The sequence below is a fragment of the Nylanderia fulva genome, unplaced genomic scaffold (genome assembly GCF_048542155.1).
Source record: "Nylanderia fulva isolate GAGA-0341 unplaced genomic scaffold, ASM4854215v1 Scaffold8, whole genome shotgun sequence".
In the NCBI taxonomy this organism is placed as follows: domain Eukaryota; kingdom Metazoa; phylum Arthropoda; class Insecta; order Hymenoptera; family Formicidae; genus Nylanderia; species Nylanderia fulva.
The window spans coordinates 2463511-2476368 of NW_028190916.1; the positions used below are offsets into that span (position 1 = coordinate 2463511).

The 12858-nt window shown below is 39.9% G+C and overlaps 2 protein-coding genes across 4 annotated transcripts in view; both read right to left on the reverse strand.

Moving 5' to 3' along the window:
• LOC114931131 (cilia- and flagella-associated protein 298) lies at window positions 1-2313 on the reverse strand. The gene is made up of 5 exons (XM_029303096.2): window positions 2151-2313; window positions 1476-1625; window positions 971-1056; window positions 613-783; window positions 1-298 (listed from the first exon to the last, which is right to left on the reverse strand). Exons 1-5 carry the CDS (start codon window positions 2287-2289, stop codon window positions 65-67), a joined length of 780 nt encoding a protein of 259 aa, XP_029158929.1. The 5' UTR covers window positions 2290-2313; the 3' UTR covers window positions 1-64.
• Window positions 2314-2637: 324 nt separating this feature from the next.
• cv-c (RhoGTPase activating protein) overlaps window positions 2638-12858 on the reverse strand; it is a 227459-nt gene continuing 217238 nt past the window's right edge. For 2 of the 3 annotated variants that reach the window (XM_085489276.1, XM_085489278.1), the window contains 6 exons: window positions 7186-8928; window positions 6757-7094; window positions 6493-6644; window positions 6075-6359; window positions 5754-5933; window positions 2638-5663 (listed from right to left, as the gene is read on the reverse strand). In XM_085489276.1, coding sequence (XP_085345402.1) covers window positions 5549-5663; window positions 5754-5933; window positions 6075-6359; window positions 6493-6644; window positions 6757-7094; window positions 7186-7780 — 1665 coding nt within the window. In that variant the 5' untranslated portion in view covers window positions 7781-8928 and the 3' untranslated portion in view covers window positions 2638-5548. The remainder of the gene's footprint in view (window positions 5664-5753; window positions 5934-6074; window positions 6360-6492; window positions 6645-6756; window positions 7095-7185; window positions 8929-12858) is intronic. The other variant, XM_085489277.1, reaches the window with a different exon arrangement.

The following is a 12858-nucleotide window of genomic DNA, read 5'->3' on the forward strand; positions in this document are numbered from 1 at the left end:
TTTATTTTCGGTGACAGACAGATATATACTATTCTGGATGATTCATCCAGGACGAAGATACTCATCATACAGAGGTACTTACCTTCAGTTGTTCCTGACGACGATAAGCGCTCAGCATCAATTCCTTCCGTTCGTCCTCTGACATTAGCGGCTCCCTCGCTGGTTTTCCAGCTCCTCTCTTCTGCAGCTTTACGATGACCTTGGTCTTCTCGTTATTACCTAGGAAGTCCTTCATTTTCCTCCCCGGTAATAACTCCTTTCCGGAGAACCACAGTTGAGCCAATTGCACATCGATTACCTGCGACAAATGTACGCCTTTCTAAATGTCAACGAAGATGTCGCCAATCTTCGCTTATTTTTTATTTCACCCAAGCAATATAAAAGATTACATAATTTGCAAAGATGAAGATTTCTTTTAAACGTTTTTTGTCTGCCATATATTATTTTAGAAAATATTAAAAAACGATACATTAGAATTCTTCAAACATCTCTCTCCGCGATGTTGAAAGAATACTTAACGAATAAGCAGGAGACTTCTAAATAATATTTTTTAAACCATTATATTATCTTGTATTTCATACATATTGATTATTAATTTTTAAAAGTGTGTACCTCAAGAGATGCTTGAGTACCGGTGAGATCCTCGGTGTTTTCGAATTCTTTAAGTATCACATCATGTGGCGGAAGTCCCATCGGATAAACGATCATGACAGCACCTCTTAATATATCTAGAGCCTCTTGAACCGTCTTCTGGGTGACCAATTTCTCTTGTTGCACTAATTTCTATGATTTTAAAATGATGTCACAGAATTGTCAATAATCGAGCTATGTCAACGAACGTTCCTAACAGCACAGAGAACATTTAGAGGATATTTTACATCCTCTGAATGTCCTTTAGATGTTCTCTGAACGTTTTTTTGGACATGCTGTGCTGTTAGGGGTAAAATGTAACAAATCGAATTGCATTTACTTTTGATGTTATAGTACGTGCTTCCTCGATAGTTTTCTTCAGCACCTCCTGCATCTTTTCGTTAGGCTGTCTACCATTCCTACGACCTGCATTTATCTTAATTTTAATCTCAATTCATCGTGCACATTACATACTATCTTGAGTAATATTTACTTGCCTATTTTCACGAAACTTTGTATTGCTTTGCAAACATTTTTAAAGCAGAAATAAGAGACTCTTATGAATTATTGAACAAGCATTAACTAAAATTAAAATAAAAAATAGCCATATAATACATGCTTCCCTATCTTCTCTCTAATGTAACCCTTTCCCAGATAGCACAAGCTATTCGAAAAGAATTCATTTGTATGTCACCAATTTTGAGTCCCTTTTCGAATAGCTGTGCTATCTGGGTTCCCTTCTCTTAAATCTTCCCGAAGTTTCGCGATCTCGATTATGTCACAAGCTATTCACATATATTTCTAAAAACCATTATTATCCGGTGCCGGTGAGCTGTATCACATACCGATCTTGTCTTTGTTGAAAGTCCAGCCGCCCATGGGCGAACATTTGTCGGCCCATTCGTCCTTGAGCTTGAGCTCCTCGACCTGCTCGTCCGTTAAGCCCATTATCTCAGGTGGTAACATGGTGCCGTGCTTAGCCAGCTCCTCGATCTCTATTTTTCAATCGAGAGAGAGAGAGATGCGTGTAAAGGAGAGACCGGTGTCAAGTATCTGTATAATTATTATCCCGCACGACGTGTGACTAATATTACACACACGGCGTCCAGGATAGATGGGTTCATAAACTCGAAGGGGCACCCTCGGACTTCTCTTATTATACGCTGTTATTAAAAGCCGCAGCTGTGCCCCGGAGAGATAATCGCTAATGGATTTCTCGCGTTAATATTCCGGCTGTGAAGCCAGGGTTCTCTCATAAATGCCACAAAAAGCTCGTAAAAGGTAGTCGAAAGCTGCTGTACTGAATTTAAACGAACGGGATTATTTACTTTATATAATAAGATCGAATGCAACAATATATCGAGATATATCAAGATAGCGTATAATCGAAGAATGTCAATCAGAGGAAGAAAATTAAAAATACATTTTTTTCTCTTCATAAACTTGTAAAAAAAAATAGTGAAAAAAATTGTATAATCCATTTATATATATATAAAATAACTTTTCGCAAAGATATTTACCGTAACAGATCCTCGAAATCTTCAAACGACCATTGTAAATTATTGCGATATCGCGTATGACATCGTCGACACTTGCATCTACGTTGGTGTCATATAAAAATTGGCTCTCGTCACCTTTCTTCACGTGCAATCTCACCATTTTGCAGAATTAAGACTTTCAAACCAGAATTTCTACACTATAAAGATTATATAATGTACGATTTTTGATATTGTAATTGGCTCGCAGTTTCTTCGGATCGAAGTACGATAGATGTATGTCTAATTTGAGCGTCAAAGTAAATTCTGCGAAGCGCATCAGCGACTTGTCATGAGAAACTAAATTCCATATATTCACCCTTAAATACAGACTGAACGTCGGGATGCATTGTCCATGGTAACACGCGTTATCGATTAAACAATGCAAAAGCACGGTTGGTTATTGATAAATGGCTAACGAAGATTGACATGATGAAACAAATAAAGGGAAATGAAATAATAAGAATAGGAATATAACTCTGTGTTGTTCATTACTTTATAATATACATATTTACATTCTAGTGGAACACAGATTAGAAGAATAAAGACGTTCATATACATATATATATATATATATATATATATATATATATATATACATACACACATATATATATATTATATATATATATAGTTTACAAATATTAAGAAACACCGACAGCATCTTTATTCGGCCGTCATGTTTCTACTGGCGTTTTTTGGACACAAAAATATGATATATTTTTACGTATGATTACTTAACATCAATATATAATATATATGTATATATATGTATAATATATATATAGCACAATATTAATTAATATTTTAAATATATTCTCGCGGCGCGCAACACACACTGCGCAATAAAATTTTATGGTACTTTTATTTATATCGTAATCCGTAACTTTCGGCTATCATGTAAAGTGACTAGTATTACATTAAAATACACTTAGAATTCGATTCGATGAGGTGCATCATGCGCAGGTCATTCTCTGTTTAGGTTCCGAACAAAGATGATCTATGAACGTAACAAAAATGGGAGTGAATTCATAAACACGGGAGATAAACGCTGCGATCAATGTCAAAAAGAAGAGATGGTGAACCTGGTTATTTCATTTCGGCATATATCGAATAATACGCGTTAATTCATCGAATTATGTATATTCAACATCTCTTCCCTTTACCTTTATCGATTATCGCTCGGGTGACATTTCGTTATTTGTTACGTGTATGAGATGGTCCCTATAGTAATTGTTGCATATATGAACATGTCGAACGATTGAATATCTTAACTGCACGTCCTAAATTGATTGATTCGCGACGATTCCAAATAGACACGATGAAAGGATGACAGATGTCTTTCTTTTTTTTCAACTCTTAACTCTTAACATCGACACGAGTAACAATCATAATTTTATTTTTGTTTACGCCGAGTGGGTTTGTCACTCATATGATGGAACAACGAGATTTGAAAACCTACGCTTTACTCAAAATCCTTTCGCATTGCTCGAACAGCCGCGGCGATCGCGGTCTGGACGATAAATCTACAATAATGAGCAGAGCTGCATAAAAGAACTGCTTTATCTTTATAAATGCGCTGCTCGCGCAACATGTGTTTTTGAGATATTTTATCGAAATAAAAAAAGCTCTGAATACTTTAGTAATTAAAAATAGTAGAAAAATATTAGTCGAGGTAATATCATGCGGTATTATAGATATAAGGAAGAAGGAATAATATCAGAGCGCTTCTCTCATATTATGAATTATTATTTTCGCTTAATGATATAAAATAAATATCATCATTGCATGCTCTATCTTTTTTTGTCACGATTTAAACAGTGAAGCAGCATCTCGAGCAACTCGTACAGTGAGACGATGTGATTCTCTCTTTTACATGTAACAAACACGTGCTTATAAAAGCACGTCTATAAATAGACACACGTGTACATGTTTACGCGACATTTACATACTCGTCCGTCTACGTGCGGTAACACTTACGGGAGAGGAAAATTTCCCTACCAACGAATGTCAACTACCTTAAACGTGTTACACTACGATAGAAAACAATTGGCATATTTGGTCCGAAAGAGAAACATATAAAATATATCTTGTTGTTGAACATATGAAAACATATGAAACAAATCTTGTATTTTAAGACAACAGTACCTTATCTAGGCTTCGTCCCTGATTTAGGCGTCTGACAGGAACATTTATCGGTCAACATCTTGATTAGAGACGGGCGTACATTGTTGGCACGCGTGTCGTTAACTTAGATTAAGCGATTTTGCTTACGATTAATCGCAGTCGTTACAACTAATGGGTGCATTCTGCAGTTTAGAGCGAGATGCAGCGACATTTTATTGCCACCAAACTCCTCGTATTTATTTTTCTTTTAAAATATCATTAGTTATAGAAAATTTTAGTTATAAGAAAAATATATATTTGACATTTAATCTTTGTAGAGTGATAAAATCTCGCTGCACTTGAAAAAGATAAAATATAAAGCAAAAGATAAGAAAAAATAGCTGTCGTATTATAATCTGTTACTCTAATAACATTCGAAATGATGAATCTTTATATCAATCAGGAACTTTGATCGGATAAGTTATTATGAAAAAATTTTATTAATGTTATATCATTTTTACGTTGGTCATATATATTTTTGCGCGCGCGCAGGTATGTTTTTATTTTATTTTTATCACAGATACGAAGTTGCTGTAGCACAGAATAAACCCATGAAATTGCTACTCTCACACCGAACATATACGTAACATAGTCGTCGAAAACACCGAATGACGTTCATCTTTTATATATCTTGCAACCAGAAGCGTTTATCTTGATCTCTTATTATTAAAATGCGATTCAGCTCAATGAAGCGCAGCAAGACACGATTTCAGGAATTACCCGATCACAATCTCAGAATCGATAAAATTTATACTTTTGAACAACATCAAAATCACAAAAATAATGTCATCTTGTTAATCCCGAAATTATTAAGTCATTAAAGTCACTTTTGTTATTGAAACTGTCGAGTAAGATAATTCAATTCTTTTTTTACATCCTGTTCCTCACAACTTTCACGACAAACGGACGGTAAGATCTTTGGACAGTAAACGTCATACGGAGGATTCTCCTACTACTACGATAACATCGAGTTACTTATATCGAATCTAGAACCGGTTGTTGTTGAATGACGCTAACTTATGACATCGGTGGGTTTTGGTTACTAATTGCTCGATCGATCGAGATTATTCCTCATCGATCGTAGGCTGGACTGGTAGTACTTCCTTTAGAAGTCTATGATCGTATTGCTCCTCGTCGGGAACTTGGAGAAACATGGGGGATGAAGAGGAAGAAGAGATGGAACCGTGCAACAACTGATGTTGCACGGTATCCTGCTCTCAAACTTTGCTTTCGGGCCCGTCGGTGGTGTGCTTGAAAGAGTTGCGGATTTTACTCAGATGAAGAGCAGCGATGTGCCCATAGCTCTTATTGTACCATTCAGGTGTACGACCTCTGAAAGCAAATAATTTCACATGTTTAAGTAAACTAAAAATTGGGAAAAATAAAACATATTATTTGCAAAAAAAAAGTAACGTTATTTACTTCGTATCGACTCTGGATAAATGCATAATGCGGGATTTGCCGCTGCCACACGGCTCGATAAGATAACGAGAGGCCAAAACGATGCCGCGGGTTCCGCCGAGCATGACAGGAGCATCTGGATGTTCCACGGATGTTTCGACAATGACGCAGGCACCTTTGGGAAGGTCATTCCGCCAGGATCTACAAAAGATAATTAATTATATTGATTAGAGATTTCACATCTTTAATAATCGTCCAAAATTTTATAGAAGACAACGTCCGTTATTAAAAATAAGTAAATAAATAAAATATCTAATTTAATTATATGACAATTTTATTAACCTTAATATGCAATAATCTCTGGCAGGCAGCGGACTCATGTTTCCGGTGGCATATTGGAAGACCTCCACATTGGTATCTAGCTTGGTTACCAGTCTGTACTTTAAAAGTTGCGGATCCCAGATGTGTCTCTCTCGTAAGACACGATGTAAGAGCTCATTCGGCGGAGCTTCGACTTCCGTTGATACTCGCCAAAGACGAAGCGGATGTCCGTCACCCACCTTCTTGTACGCCATTTCTACAGTATTGTCAGCGGGATTGTTTACCGTGACCCAGCCGCGACTTCTGCTAGAACAGAACATAGAAGCTTCATTTAGCGCATCTTAATCTATCAACTTTATCGATTTCTGTCCATCTTTATAATTGTTTTTTTTTTTCAATTTTCACAGATAATATAAATATGATAATGACATGTACTTACTTTTCTCGCGCTTCCTTCAATAAGGCCGTTGTGCAGGCGTACAGGTAGCCTCTCCAATCCTGTTTCAGTTCCGAGCCGAGTTCCTCTAGTGCGACCGGAATGCTTTCCTCCATGTAATTAAAATGACACTGCGTCAACATGTCCGACGAGACCTGAAAAAAATCGGAAGTAGCATGAGCCAGGGCCCCGTACTCGTGCCTTGAATCGAAGCAAGCGCGGGCGAGAGATTGCGATCGACGAATGACGACGCCTCGGTATACTCACCATGAATAATTCACGATTCGTCTTGACCAGATGCAGAAGACAGTCGTGAGCGGCTTTGTTTTCCGACAATTCTCGCTGGTCGGGGATACCCACAGTCTTCCGCCTACGTGGCGACACGCTGCTCGACCTGTTGGTCACGTTCGTGTTGCTATGGTTGAAATGGAACAGGCTCGGCGCTAGACACACCGCCAGATTCGAGGCTGTCATCTGGTTGTAGACCGAGTTGCTAGCGACATGGTTGAGGAAGTCGAGCAGAGTCTCTAGTGCCTCGCGGTGCTCGTCCTGAAGCAGCAACAGGACACACTGCACAGCATCGGGACGCAACTCCGCTGGTACATCTGTAAGAAGAATTTGATTCATTGAGAAATCAAATTTCTTTCTTTGCGTGACCCATAAAGTCGAAAACGAACAAGTGAAAATCAAACTTACGTTGAAAGATGGCGATAAACGTCTCTGAGAGTTTATTCGTCAATAGAGCCTCCGGCAACTCCCTGAAATACTGTTTGACAAGATCGGCGACGTCATATGCCTGATGCCCGTCGAAATTGATGTTGTCTCCCTGAGTCTCCGTCATGACTTTTAGCTTTTGTATCCTCGACTTGACGCCGCTTTTTCTGAAGATGCCCACCTGGTCCAGCGCATTGGCTCTCAACCATCTCAGAGCGATCTGGATACACTTAGGTAAAGCTTGACCGGTTCTCTGTAGAGACAACAAGAGCGGCACTCCGAAAACGGTCTTGTCCTTGTAATCGGGCGTCTTGATCTTCCTGATAAACTTCGGAAGTTCCCAGTTCCATCCAGTACGATGAGTCGGACAGTATCGTTCCATGCATGCCGTGAGTTTCAACAGCGCCAATTTTCTCAGGACCAAAAGCTGTCCGCAGGACATGGAAGCCATCGCTCTGGGACACAGCGGGTCCAAGGGTTCGGGATATAGCGATCCCCTTTGAAAGCTGTGCCACCTGACGACGGTGCCCTTGTGCCTAGGCGATTCCTCTTCCTGATCGGAGTCTCTGCTGGCCATGGTGGAACCGCTCTCCTGACTGCCGGCCAATTCCGAGCTTCTGGACCTGGACTTCTCCCGGATAGATCGTCACATCCTTGTTCAAATATTTTCCAGCGTCCTTGTACTCACTATCGCGATGTCGGAAGCTCTTGTGCAGTTTCTCTTCCCGTTTCGAGGACACCACCTTGTCCTCTTTAGTCCTGGACGAGCTTGTCGCGATACCTCTGCGACTCCTTGCCGAGATTTAGACTGCCGCCACGGGTGGTGATCGCCGTGTTCTTCGCCGGCGAGTCCTTGGAGCTCTGAGGATGCGCGTTCACGAACTCTAGCACTTTGGCGTGGTTGCTGTTCGCATCGCAGAAGTATCGGTGCCGCCAATTGGTCGGCTGACATTCGGAGTCGCTCAACGCGCCCTGATCCTCTCTGCCGCGGTGCAGCAATCGACGGGCGCGATTCATCTTCGTGCGGATCGGCGTCGGTGTCGGTCCGCCGCCCTGCGAGCCGTCCGAACAGTAGCTGGACGAGTCGTCGCCGAAGGGGCTGGGCGCGTTCGCCAAGGGCGACGGCGGCAGATGATAGGGAGTGGCTGGCAAGGTCAACGGTGAGCCGGGAATCTGATTAGGCGAGACCGACAGGAGATCGTTGAAGGCCACCGGCGCGGGTCCCGTGAGCGACACGTCCACGCAGTTAAGTTCTTTCATCTTTTGCTGCATAGACATGACGTCGAGTACCTGGGGCCCGCTGATCACGACTCCGTCGCGATTCTGACGCTTTCGTCGTCGCGACTTCAGGGACTCCACGCGTCTCAAGAAAGCCTTGGCGCCGTCTCGCAGCCTCTCCGAGCCGGACCTGCGAAACCGCGGACCCATCTCGTCGGGGAGAGTGCCCGGGGGCAGGCTACCGTATCGCATGTTTTCCAGCATAGTGTCCTCTGCCTCTTCAGCCTCTAGACGATCCTCGAGGGAATCCTCCTCGGACGCGGCGTTCTGTCCGGCGATCGCCTGCAGCCTCTCGACGTTCGCCTGCGTGACGTCGACTATGCGGGACCAACGTCTCGTCTTTTTCTCGAAGGTCCAGTTCTCGCTCAAAGCGCACTGCGTGTCTTCGTCGGACTCGTCACCACCACCACCACCACCACCACCACCGCCACCACCACCACCACTGCCCTGTAATCAAAAGTGACGACATTTTTAATTAAAGTGTGCATTTTAATGCTTTAATTCAACGTGCAATTAATTGTATTTTCTTTTTTTCAATAACACACTTTTTAAATACATGATTAATTCTCACAAGACAGAAATCAGCTGATTTCTGTCAAAAAAATATTAATCAAGTTTTAGGATGTACAATATTACAATAATTGATTCTCGCAAGACAGAAATCAGCTGATAACTGTCAAAAATATTAATCGAGTTTAAAGTATAGGTATTATTTAAAATATATTATTTTAATTTTTATACCTAACATACTATTATTTTAAAATTTAACTAGCAAATTTACGCTTTAATCAGCTGATTTATGACAAAAAATTTCAATCGAGTTTAAGGATATATTGGATAAATAAATCAATGATATTGCCGTAAATTTTTAATTGGACATTCTTAATAACGTCCCAAATCATGATAAATTATTTCAAATTTTTTACTTACTCGTTTAATTAATAAATTTTGCGATTTTAACATAGGATTTTATGTGTAAATGTTCGAGAGACAGATAATAAATTATTTACAAACTATAAAAAAATAATAAATGATAAAATTTGATTTTGTTATATAATATTCTTCAAACATGTAATAATGTATCTGCAAAGTTACAAAACGATTTACTTGCTCGTTTTACAATTATTATTAAAAAAACTACTGTGATTGCTGATTCAACCGAGCATTTTATGTGGTATTAACGCTGGAAACAGCTGAAAGTTAGCGCTTAAATCATAGCTATTTTCTATGATATAGCGTTAATATTTTTATTTTTAATTGTCCGTCCCATACATCCTTATATAAACTTTATATTATTTTTTTGAATATATCATTTTCCTTAATAAAAAATCGGAGAATGGCATGCGCGCTTATGTTGTTCTAATCACAAAAGAATTAAATGAGATGGATTTTTTTCAAGAATAAAATATGATTAATTTTAAGAATAAATTAAGAATAATTTATTATTCTTGAGTCATCATTAAATGTCAGATTTAATTGGCTAAATGGACAACAGAGAATCATAAATTATGACTACATATTTATCTATAGATAGCCGTATCCTTATTGACCCAAATTTTCAGGCAAAAAGTTTGACGTGCCAAGGCGTGATTCATCAGACTGAATCACCATCCGGATCCAGATTCATCTGGATCCGAGTATTCGATTCGAATGGGAATTTTATTCGCGCGTACTGTTTTGGCGAATCGCGAGGCCATTTATTTCGTGGCCAGGATAATCCTCACGTCGCGTGCAAGGTGCAGGTAACGAGAAGCGACGAGTAACACGATATATAAACTGACCGGTCGACGTTTTTTAATCTGTAAAAAAAAAGTCTCGACATTCCTTCCGCGGGATTAACAGTGAGCTAACAAAATGACTCGAAGAGAAGAGGATGTGTGACTAACGTCGTCCGAACGTCGTGAAACGTAACGCGAGATTAACGATCCTTGGTCGGATGTTTAAACGTACGACGGGGTGCTTCGTAATCAATTTGTAGGGGCGAATTAAGGGACTGCCGTCGCTGCTGGAGGAACAGAGGAACACAGAACAGATCGCGCCCGGTGCACTATAATTAATTGTAGAAAGTGTTCCGTGTGCGCCGGCCACTTTTACCGCTCGTAATCGGCGATGGGGTCTTAAGGTCATAAGTCAAGCATTTCCTGCTGCCTTCGGTGGTAACGGAGAGAAAAACGAAATTACCAGCTTGATAACCGCGAGGTCATCGACTAGCGTAATAAGAATTAAGCAAAGAAGATACCGATAGATCAAGAGACATTCTTTTCCATCGAAAGTCGTCGTCACATTAATTATATGCATGATTAAAGTTAAGATGTTATTATTATTACTATTTATAAAAGAGTTAGAACACTATCAAAAGTTCTATTTTCTGTTTAAAATAGCATACAGTAATTAATAAATAATTAATAATGATTAATAAATTAAATATGACACATCTCTCGTTGATTAAATACATATAAGGAGAAACTTCTTAAATTTCCATCGTGCGAAAATAATTGTGTTTTATGTTTCCTAAATTACGTATCTTATCATATCCTTTAATATATACTGGCTTGTAATATTATATCACAATCAACAGCTCGTCTCTGATAAAGTAATGCGAAATGAGCGTATGCTTCTAATTCAACTTGAAGAAGCTTCGCAGCGCGCAATCATTTCGGCTTCACTCGGAGGGAAGAATCTCGCGCTTTTATCACCACGGTAAATTTCGTTTTATAGGAATAACGCAGCTCGCGTCTCCAGACCAAAGATACGATTGCGCGTATCGTAAAAAATAAGTTACTGGAACAATCTTGTAGCGCTGAGTGCTGGCACGAAATGGGTTTACGGTCTTCGCCTTCGTGGACGAGAGATAAAAGAGAAATGAAAGAGAGACCTCGTCTTTTCGCGAATCTTCTCTTTCTCTCTCCTCTTCCTCGTTCGATTACGCGATAATAATGAATCGGAGCGTTCTCCCCCGGGGATGTGGGCCACGGATAAAAATATAAACACGCGATGGGTATCAGCTGGGAAATAAGAGGGTAAAGCGTGGGTGCGCGAGAAAATAGATTTTTCGGATTTCCAAATGCATTTCGCGTGCAAGACGTGATGTTGGCCTGACGCTCTCTACATAAGCAGGGCTTTCGAAACCTTTCAGTCGAAGCGACGGAAATAAAATCGACCGGATGACGATGGCGACGACCTCGGTGACAAGCGTCGTCTTTGATGAGGCGAGGTTCGCGCCGATGTAAGGTGAGGAATTGCGAGATTATTTCGGCGCCGCTCATTATTCTCCTCTTCCGGTGGCCCTGCGAGATTTATAAATAAAATATTTCCGAAGGAACTATTTTATTTATATGTACATTTCTGATTTACGCTTTCACGGCGCCGAGTAGATGTAGAAGTCGTTCAGCGAAAGAATCATTAGCGACTTCATTAATCTATATGCAATTAATACAGCGTAATTTATTTAAGAATAATTGGAAATAAAAAGCAGGAAGAGATACACTCCTCCTCGTTAATTGAATATATATTATATTTACAACGCATGTAGTTCTCTTTTATCTTCATTATTCTATTATTAAAATAATTGTAGTTTTTTTATTCCTTGTTATTCGAAACCTTTTGAACGAGAAGAAAGAAAAAAAGGAACGTGAAGAGAGAAAATTTCACTGGTGACGATATGTCGACGTTTTAGGAAGTCATTCAATTTTTCTTTGAAAATCAAGGCAAGTTTTTTTCTTTTTCGCACATTGTGCATCCGTAACAAAGTAACGCTCCGTAAAAAATCTGATGGGGAGTGATAGATTCAAAATGTGGCTTCTTCTGGGTGGGAAAAGTGCGAGTGGTCTCGAAGGTGCCACCGTGCAAACCGTGTGTGAGATGTTGCGCGGTGAAACCAGGTCCATTGTCATGTAGCGAGGATCACACGAGGTCACGGATGTGTACATATACATACACACATATAAACTCTCGCGACGTCGATCAATGTATGTGCCCACGTGGGAACGACAAAGGCGTCAAGTTTCGTAACGAGAAGCGATGTCGGTCCCATTGTTAGAAAGCCAACTATCTTCGCCGCGCACGAAAAGACGCCTATTTCGGCTTAGTCACCTTATGGGGGCTCGACGAGATATAACTTTGTGTAGTAGTCACAGAGATCACCGTGTCGTTTCTCTTCCCTCGATGACGAGAGCAGGTAAGACGGTAAGACGATAAAACGAAAAGCTTTCGGATGCTGTTAATGATTTCCTGGGCCAAAGTAAACCTTGAAGAAGGATAAATCTAATCCTCGCACGTTCGTAACGTAAAAAAATGTATACGAAAAATTTTTATAAAAAAAATTTAGCGCCTACAAAATTAAATTTATTTTAAACAGATATACAGCTTTCAAGTTGA

Coding starts and splice junctions, on each gene's coding strand:
- LOC114931131 (XM_029303096.2), bottom strand. CDS start 2,289: ATGGTGAGATTGCACGTGAAGAAAGGTGACGAGAGCCAATTTTTATAT. Junction 1,057..1,475: donor TTTCAACAAAGACAAGATCG/GTATGTGATACA, acceptor AGATAAATGCAG/GTCGTAGGAATGGTAGACAG. Junction 299..612: donor GTACTCAAGCATCTCTTGAG/GTACACACTTTT, acceptor CATTTGTCGCAG/GTAATCGATGTGCAATTGGC.